The sequence below is a fragment of the Triticum dicoccoides genome, chromosome 5B, assembly GCF_002162155.2.
Source record: "Triticum dicoccoides isolate Atlit2015 ecotype Zavitan chromosome 5B, WEW_v2.0, whole genome shotgun sequence".
NCBI lineage: Eukaryota > Viridiplantae > Streptophyta > Magnoliopsida > Poales > Poaceae > Triticum > Triticum dicoccoides.
The window spans coordinates 549,996,507-550,005,114 of NC_041389.1; the positions used below are offsets into that span (position 1 = coordinate 549,996,507).

An 8,608-nucleotide genomic window follows, 5' to 3' on the forward strand; every position below is an offset into this window, starting at 1 on the left:
ATAAAAAGTACCCCCTCCAATCCATATTACTTGATCAATAATCTGTATGCTTGCTAAACAAAGTGTATACATATTAAGTGTACCAATAGGGATGAAGCTAGAAACAAATTTGCATTGTGTCAGCTATGTACTAATGGTTCCAGGCAAAAAAAAGCTATGTACCAATGGTGTCATTTATGCATTTAAGCAGTAATTAGTACTCCTCTGTAAAGAAAGAAATATAAGACGCTTTAGATCACTACAACACTAGCGAGAAAATAGATTAAAGAAATGACCGTGGCTGACACTAGTGCTTCTATGGCAGCTCCGTCCCTGCGTACCTATCTAGGTTGTCTCGGTATGCTACATCCGATGGAGGGAGTACTTAAACTAAAACCACGACACTTACTTTGGATCCGAAAAAGTACCCCCTAAAATTGTACTCCCTCCGTTCCTAAATATAAGTCTTTTTAGAGATTTTAAATGGACTACCACATACGGATGTATATAGACATATTTTAAAGTGTAGAGTCAATCATGTTGCTCCATATATAGTCACTTGTTGAAATCTCTAGAAAGACCTATATTTAGGAACGGAGGGAGTACTAACAAATCAACAATTAATACAAGGACGTGGCACTGGCACATGTGATAAGCAATTCAAAAAAAAAAATCAACAATTAATATGGACCGGAGGGCATACTACTCCAACATACTGCCCTAGAAGAAAACACAACAGACTAACACATAATGGAATAAGAAAAGAAGAAAGGTAATCAAATGCTCCCTCCGGTTCCAACTTTGTACCAAGTCAACGAAGGCCTACCAGGCACAAAACGACCAGAAAAGAATAGAATTACATCCGAAACCATACTAACCGTCATCTTTCTTCAATTATACGCCTCCCACCGGACCCGGACTTTGAAGAATGCACGGAACCAGCAGTTAACGAAACGGACACATGCCAACACCCTCGTCATACCACGCTTCGAAGACCGCAATGGCCATTATGCAGAGTATGCTTGTAATCATCCACTAGTCACTACTAATGGGGGTATTTTCATGTAAATACCCCCACACAATGTATGCTTGTAATCATCCACTAGTCACTACCAAGGATATCCTCCAGAGTGAAACAAAACGGCTTCACAATGTACAGTTTTTTTATTTATTGCTCGGCTAATATTACAGTATTTACATGAAAATGAGTAAGTGACTGACTGCTCTTGACAAGCACACTGGTTGATGCTTGCTTTATCACCTCCACGGCAGAAACGAATGCGTGCCTACTGTACAGTGCCGCCCCCTCCCCCTACAGTAGGAGTACAAATCACACTATTTCTGGAGGGGTATGTACCTCGACTCCCTACCTACATCCTACAGGGTGCCACGCCGCAGCCTCCCCAGCTGTCTGAGGCGGGTCCGGGCGCGCTCGAGGCTGGATTCGTGCTGCGACAGGCCGTGCCAGGGCTCCTCTGCCTTGCTCGGCGCTCCCAGCCTCGCGAGCTGGCGGCGGAGGGACGCCACGTTCACGATGGGCACAGTGGTCGGACGCCCGTGAGCGCACTGCAAGAGAAACGTATTGCCATTTCATCTATGGAAGAACAAAAGGAAGCTCCCATCTTCGCTGACATCTTCGCTGACTAAATCATGGGGTGGCGACAGAAGAAAAAAAAAGCGAACCGGAGATTCTTGTGCCTTGTGTTTACCTGGAAGCACAGGGACGTCGCTTTCAGCTCTTCAATGATCAGAGAGCACTCAGACGGTAGCAAGGGATCGCCAAACATGATTGCCCCTGCAGTCGTAAACCAAAGGATGAGTATCGACATGACGCTTACAGCGAAGGTACAGATTACAGAAGATGCTTGAGGAAAAGGTTCCGCGTACTAACATGAGGGATGAAATGTTTACCTCTGCAAGCTTTGTAATTAAGAATACGGAGAACTGCTGCGGGGATAGACGATGACCCGTCACTCTCATCAAGCTACAGAGAATATCAACGGGTAGGTGAAGTAGCCGTGACAGAATCACACATGCAGGTGGGGCGAAATCGGTGCAGTTCTTTTCATTGCAAATGGCGCGTTGATTCAAATTTTCGCCTAATTCACTCATGAGCCCAGTTTACATGATAGTTCAGAAACCATGCCCGCAGGTTACTAATTCCTGACTGGCATTTTTCAAATGTGAGAGCACCAACAATCTACTGGTGTACAAATAGGGTGTCAAGAAAAGGCTGAAAAGCATCCTACATTCGAAAAGTTTGACTAGCATAGACCTAAATGTATTAAATGAATGAGAACAACTTAAAAGGAAGTGTATGAATCACCTGCTGAATAAAGTCCGTAAGATCTTTTCCTGTCAAATCAACACCCAAAATACATGGAACCTGTGTGGTGTAGATGATCATTAGCACGCGAAAATACTATAATGCAGTTTTTGCTGATAAAATTTCACCAGATATTGTCAAATTGATGACAAACAAACAATTCCACTTCTAATAGGTAACAAGATAAAAGTGCAGATAACGATAACCTAAGACATCAGGGGCTATCAATACCACAACACACAATAGATATTGCAAATTATTCAACTCTAGAAGAACAATTATCCCTTACATGATTGATTCTTTCCAAGAGACATGGTGATATGAATCTCATAAAGATGATATGGCCTGAATATTACAAGGAAACATTGTATAGAACAATTTCTGCAGCTTGTCTGTTATTTTCAATTTTTTGAGAAACCTGAGGTTAACTTCTCTCCCCATTCATACAGTAATTGTTAATCTATGCACAATTTCAAGTTAAAGATCAAACAAACTTTTGGGGTTTTATAACATAACCATTTAGTTATGAAATAAACAGATCACAGCAATAGTACAAACCAATAGGACTCCTCACCCGGTGGAAGATTCAAGGGACATATGTAGGAACAGCAATATTACAAACGCGTTGAATGGATATAGATGATAGAAAAGGTTGCTTACAGCAGCAAGAGTAACTACACGGCCTTGTTTCCTCAGAATGTTCATGTTCCTGAGTATAAAGTAAATGGTATATCTTAGTATCAACTGAAGGATGCTGTAAATGCTAACAAAATTGCAAAACCTAAAGAAAACTACAGTTATCTCAAGTTGTTAAAAAAGAGAAGGAGATGCGTTAAGTACCACAAGGGGACTGGAAAACTAAAATGAACAAACAGAAACGTGTGAAACAATTTCATGAAAAATAGCTTATAAGACAAAGCCGATTAAAAAAAAACAGATGGTAATCAAACACATACTTTTTGAATGAATGAGAGGAAGTGCTAGAATTGTTGATAATCCAGCCCCATTTCTGAATCTGCTCAGCATACTTCTGGAACAATTGAAATCCAGCCTCAGGGAGAGCCTGGCACCACATGTAAATCTTAGCGTTAGCTATCAAAAACTCAGTTTATAACACAACAACATTCGAGCATGTCCACACGTGTTACATTAACACAACGCAGCAGATGACAAATATAAGAACATGAGGTACCATTTCCTTCTCTGAGTCCAAGTAAGTGATACCTCGGTCTTCATCTGATAAAACCTGAAAATCCAACAAATATTACCATGTAAGATGAAAACCCCTATTTAAAAGTTGTTCCCTGGTAAGTTTACCATTAACAACCTTGCTACGGAGCTCCTCCAAACGTATCCTTTCATCAGCTGCATGCTGCACAGGAGTAAGATAGGATATGACTTTCTAAATATCTCAGACAATATTTTCTGTCATCATACATGCATTATCTACTTTCGAAATTACACGACCATAAGGAATGCATGCTTCAGAATTCACTATCGCGATATAATCGGAATACTTTCTGATATTGGACATATATCCAAAAACCTCAACAACAAAAAAACTGTGGTCAAGCGTGATGAAGTCAAGTCAAAGATCCACTTCATGAATATTTGCTAATTATTATTACTGCAAAGAATCAATAAATAGATATACTACAAAAAACATTTCATTTGCCAGGAATGCTGTTTATCAAGTAATAAGCCACAAACCTGATCAACAAGGAGTAGCATTTCCCCAGATATGACGGGAATAAATTTCTTATCCAGCTGCAACAAAACTCTTGCCTCCTCAAAGCAATTTTTATCAATACATTCAGGGACTAGCGAGCTAGAAAAGAGATGTAAAGGCCCAGAAGAAATGTTAAGTATATCATCGTAGCATGCGGTAGGAATATGCGGCGACTCCAAAGCCTACACAAGGAGATAAAATAGTAAACATAGAATAAGCGCACAGTAACTGGGCCATATTGAAGTCCATATATGTGAGTATCTCAAACTTTAATGCATGCTCAACTGTATGCTGGTCAGAGTCATCCCGCCATTTAGTTATTTGAGCAGTAAAATTTTCAGGCCCATCAGAACATGTCTCTTCATGCATTTTCACGTTTCCCTTCAAGCTGACCCAAATGAGAGAAGCGTTCAGTAACAGGCTCAAGGACTTTCAGCATTACATAGATGCGGGCAATAGCAAAATACCTGACATTTAGGTCAGCAAATTCACTGCTACAAGTCTCAGGAATAGGCTGGGTTGCACTCATATGTGAGATATTCTCTGGTGCAGGTGCAGTTTCTACATTTAATTAGAACAGTACAAAGTTAGCACTGACAACACAATACACAAGGATGGCAAAGGTTGCAAGAAGAATAACCTTCTGAGTCCTTAATGGGGATATCTTTATCACCGTCTGCTGTCAATTTAGTCCGAGGCTGATTTAATCCAGGGAATTTTCGTTTGCCTTTGTAAAATGGTGGGGCAGAACAGCTCCTAGATCTACCCTTGGAAAACCTGGATCTCCTGTCGCATCCAAAATTGTCTTGATTACGTAGATCTTTAATAAGCACACCGTTGCTTGCCAGGTGGGAAGAAGAGCCATTCAACTGGTAACCATTGGTACTTTTCTCAGGAGAAATAATGTGTGACAATGGTACACCGATTTTTGATTTCCACGGTATCTCATCATCTTCAGAAACAAACTGATCGGCATGATTGAAGTAATTCGATGACTGAGGTTCATCATCTAAATAATTGAAATGTTTAGATCCTTCACATATTCTTGACAAATTACTGTTGAATCTGTCCCGAGTAGATCTAAAATCACTGTCCATATTTTCACAGTTCCAATAAGCAAAGCTTTTACTTGATCTCCCCTGCAATTCCAGGCCAGTCCTTGCATGACTTTGACTGCTAGGTGTATCAGGTAACAAGAATGGACGAGATAAATGAAGATGATTATTTTTGATGGAGGACATATCCATGACGTCACTTTCCCACGCTGCATGGATATCAGGGAAGTTCATCTGAGCAACTGCATTAGTTTCAAGGCCGTCAACATATCCTGCTGCAGTCCCCAACTGCTTTCTTGTACTGCACCTTTTCAAGATAATGGGGGTACTACAACCTTCATGGTAGAATCCATCACTGAAGTGTGTCATCTCAGGGCAAGAAATATCACCCATTGTCTCTGTGACATCATTGAGTAGGCAATCATCATCGAATCTATCAAATTCAGTATATAATCCATCACAGCCAGACATGTTTGCATTTATATTAGTTTCATTATGCATAAAATCACAGGTAATTCTGTTGGGTCTATTGACAACCCCAAAGCAAGGTTCTTGGAGATCAATTTCTGGACCCATCATCTCAGACTCTTGGTTATCAGCTGAAAGGCCTTCAGTTTGCACATCTTCAAAATTTCCAACTTCACAGGAATATGCATGCCAATGGAATATACCTTCCATCCGTCGCTTTTTCGAAACAGTTGGGTTAGCACCTGAAAGACCAAAGTCTTCTAGCTCGGAGGAACCATCCTCCAACCACTGATAACTGACCCTTTCAGGAAAATGTGTAAGATCGTTCCTAGCAACATTGTCAGAGTGTTCAGATGCATCGCTGATTCGATCTGGATAACAGACATGCCATGGGGATGGCTTCATATCAAAAGAAAAGTACTCCAGGTCTTCAGGAGCTGTTGCTGCACCTGTACCAAAATTGCTTTCTCTGACTGAACTCTTGCGTGGAGTATGACGCTGTAAATCAGCATCATCTTCCTTGTTCTGTACATTCTGATGCTTTAGGAAGGCCCTATTCGACTTCACTGCAGCCACAACACCACAACACGTGAAGAAAGGTCACAACAAAGAAAAACAAATGAGAATAAAAGAAGTAAAATATGTTCACCAAAAGTCACTAACCATCACTTTTCAGAGGAACACAGGTATCATCAATAGCTTTGCCTGCCAGTAGGAAAGGGTAACAGTTACAAATCCATTCATACCAAGAACTTCTCCAAAATTATTCAGTTTTAAGACATTACAAGGTAAATGAAGATCTTAGCCTCTAACCTTTTGATGATTGTGGTACATGCTTCTTCCAGTAGTTTGTGATTGTTTGTTCAAAGAAAAACAAGATACTTTGCCAATCCTAAACAGTAAGAAAAGAAGGAAATATTAAAATTAAGCTATGAGAGAGTAAATTCAGCTGAAAATGGAAAACATAAAGACATCAACGTCTTATTTCTTACACTAGATAACACCCCCGCAAGTTGCTGCGGAAATTAATAGCAATGGAATTATCAAAATAAAATTAGAATATATGAGAATAATATTGCACCACATTCTCACCATATGACAGGTGGCAAACCTAGAGGTAAATAGAGGGTGGATGCATGTTATATTGCCTTGTGACATTCAAGTTCAATTATTTGTTGCTGAAAAAATAAAAAATAAAAAATGATGATGTGGAGGGCTTGCATGTGGTGGAAAGTGGAAGGATTACATGCGCTTGATGATGTGGATGGCTTGCATGTGAATTTAAATAGGATCACTTACTTAGATATATAGGATGCCAGAGACACGAAGTGTGCTTGTCCAATTTTGAATAAAAACGTGTGTGTCATATCCATACAAGCAAGCTAGTAAAAATCAAGCTTTCCTAGAAAAAAACGGGAAAAGCAGAACTCAAAAGCACACATATACGTTGAATCACCTTGAATTCCACAATAGTCTTTGAAGGCTCAAAATGTAGATCATAGCTAGATCTAGGGCAGAAGAAGTTCAGCAAAAATGCAGGGTAGACATCAGTCTTCTGCCTCTTTCGGCTCTGAATATCGGTTTCTTCAATCGTCCTTGTAATAGAAGACTGGAAACTAGCTGCCAGACTATTCAGAATATTATGGATTGGGCTTCTACTGACGAATCTTGAGTTGATATCTTTGAGAAGTAAAGGATGATGTCTCCAACTCAAGTATTTGAAAAATGGTAAAGGGAAGTAGATAACGAATAATTGCCGAATAGGGCTGTAGGATACACAAGTACTGGAAATCCTGAAATGGAAAAAAGTGCACTTTGCTAAAGAAAATTTGTCAAAACTTCAGTTCGAACAGCTCAGAATACACAGAAATGACATTACCTTATTACAGAACACATTTGTTGGTCCAGAGATGTGCCCTGAAAGAGCCCAGCTTTGATGTGAGGTAGATATTTCATGAAGACAACTGGAGACATCATTTCCAAAACTGTCTGCTATAAGAGGCAAAGGGGATGATGAAGGAACTGTGTATAGCAACTGATCTTCGCTGCATTTGTAGAAAAGACATGAAAATTGTAAATATGTAGGTAAGACTAAAATGCCTAGCATAGCACAGTAGAATACCTCTACCTGTCAGTGTCAAGAAGTCTGACTGAAAGCTGTGGATGAATAAGTGCAATTCGCAGGACACACTTCTTCACATTGTGTAGTTCTCTTTTATGACTACAAAATATTATATTTAGAAAACATTAATCAAATTATTTATCATACAAAACTGTGAAATCGGAGAAACATGTCCATGTGAACAATAAATAAAGGTCAAATATACCCAGATTGCATTTGTTTTCTCCGCACAGGCTGGTTATAAAAAAGCTCCCGAGCAACAACTACAAAGATGAAACTTCTCTGATAAGTTCGCCAAGAACATAACAAAAATATAGCACACATGACTAGAGAAAATGCCAGCATCTCATTCTTCACATGCACTGTATTATAGTGTGCCTTCCTTGGTGAACATGTGTAGCATGCATAACAGCCAGTCAGCCACTCTACTTTTATTCAAGAAAAATATCAAACAAGTACCTGTTGTACCAACAGCTTCCCTCTGGTCATCTATTCCTAAATGTGAGCATTTGGATCCCTGTACAGTTGCCACAGGACAAGACATTCAGATACATTATATACATGAATAGGTCAAGAGTATGCACAACACTAAATGGGTATAGTGTGTAAGCGGTGCCTTTATTATCTTGCAGTACGAATTTGGTCTCCCACGAGCCTTCGTCCTGACTTCAACCACAGAGATATCAGAAAGTGATGCGAGCGCTTCACCATTTAATCCAAAACTTCTAGAACTAGATTCCGCATCACCCATGACATCATGAAACTTGGATGTTGCTGTGATGGCAGAAGGAGGTTATACATCATTAGTGCACTGAAAACCACTGAATAGCATTGAGTAGTTCTTTCTTCGGAGCCTGTACTTAACAAATGACAAACAAGATAATTAATTGAATCTGAAAGAAGGGGTTCCTTAGTTCCGTCAAAGAAAG

General features: G+C 39.7%; 1 protein-coding gene across 1 annotated transcript in view; it reads right to left on the bottom strand.

The window, feature by feature from the left end:
• Positions 1 to 1,100: 1,100 nt before the first annotated feature.
• Positions 1,101 to 8,608, bottom strand: part of LOC119311519 (DNA mismatch repair protein MLH3-like) — a 9,742-nt gene continuing 2,234 nt past the window's right edge. The window contains exons 5-25 of the mRNA XM_037587149.1: positions 8,296 to 8,453; positions 8,139 to 8,196; positions 7,885 to 7,942; positions 7,686 to 7,778; positions 7,437 to 7,602; positions 7,335 to 7,350; positions 7,014 to 7,237; positions 6,371 to 6,449; positions 6,221 to 6,262; positions 4,675 to 6,123; positions 4,502 to 4,595; positions 4,320 to 4,422; positions 4,016 to 4,216; positions 3,633 to 3,677; positions 3,498 to 3,551; positions 3,262 to 3,368; positions 2,966 to 3,014; positions 2,306 to 2,365; positions 1,891 to 1,963; positions 1,689 to 1,774; positions 1,101 to 1,545 (exon numbers count right to left, since the gene is read on the bottom strand). Coding sequence (XP_037443046.1) covers positions 1,357 to 1,545; positions 1,689 to 1,774; positions 1,891 to 1,963; positions 2,306 to 2,365; positions 2,966 to 3,014; positions 3,262 to 3,368; positions 3,498 to 3,551; positions 3,633 to 3,677; positions 4,016 to 4,216; positions 4,320 to 4,422; positions 4,502 to 4,595; positions 4,675 to 6,123; positions 6,221 to 6,262; positions 6,371 to 6,449; positions 7,014 to 7,237; positions 7,335 to 7,350; positions 7,437 to 7,602; positions 7,686 to 7,778; positions 7,885 to 7,942; positions 8,139 to 8,196; positions 8,296 to 8,453 — 3,404 coding nt within the window. The 3' untranslated portion in view covers positions 1,101 to 1,356. The remainder of the gene's footprint in view (positions 1,546 to 1,688; positions 1,775 to 1,890; positions 1,964 to 2,305; positions 2,366 to 2,965; positions 3,015 to 3,261; positions 3,369 to 3,497; positions 3,552 to 3,632; positions 3,678 to 4,015; positions 4,217 to 4,319; positions 4,423 to 4,501; positions 4,596 to 4,674; positions 6,124 to 6,220; positions 6,263 to 6,370; positions 6,450 to 7,013; positions 7,238 to 7,334; positions 7,351 to 7,436; positions 7,603 to 7,685; positions 7,779 to 7,884; positions 7,943 to 8,138; positions 8,197 to 8,295; positions 8,454 to 8,608) is intronic.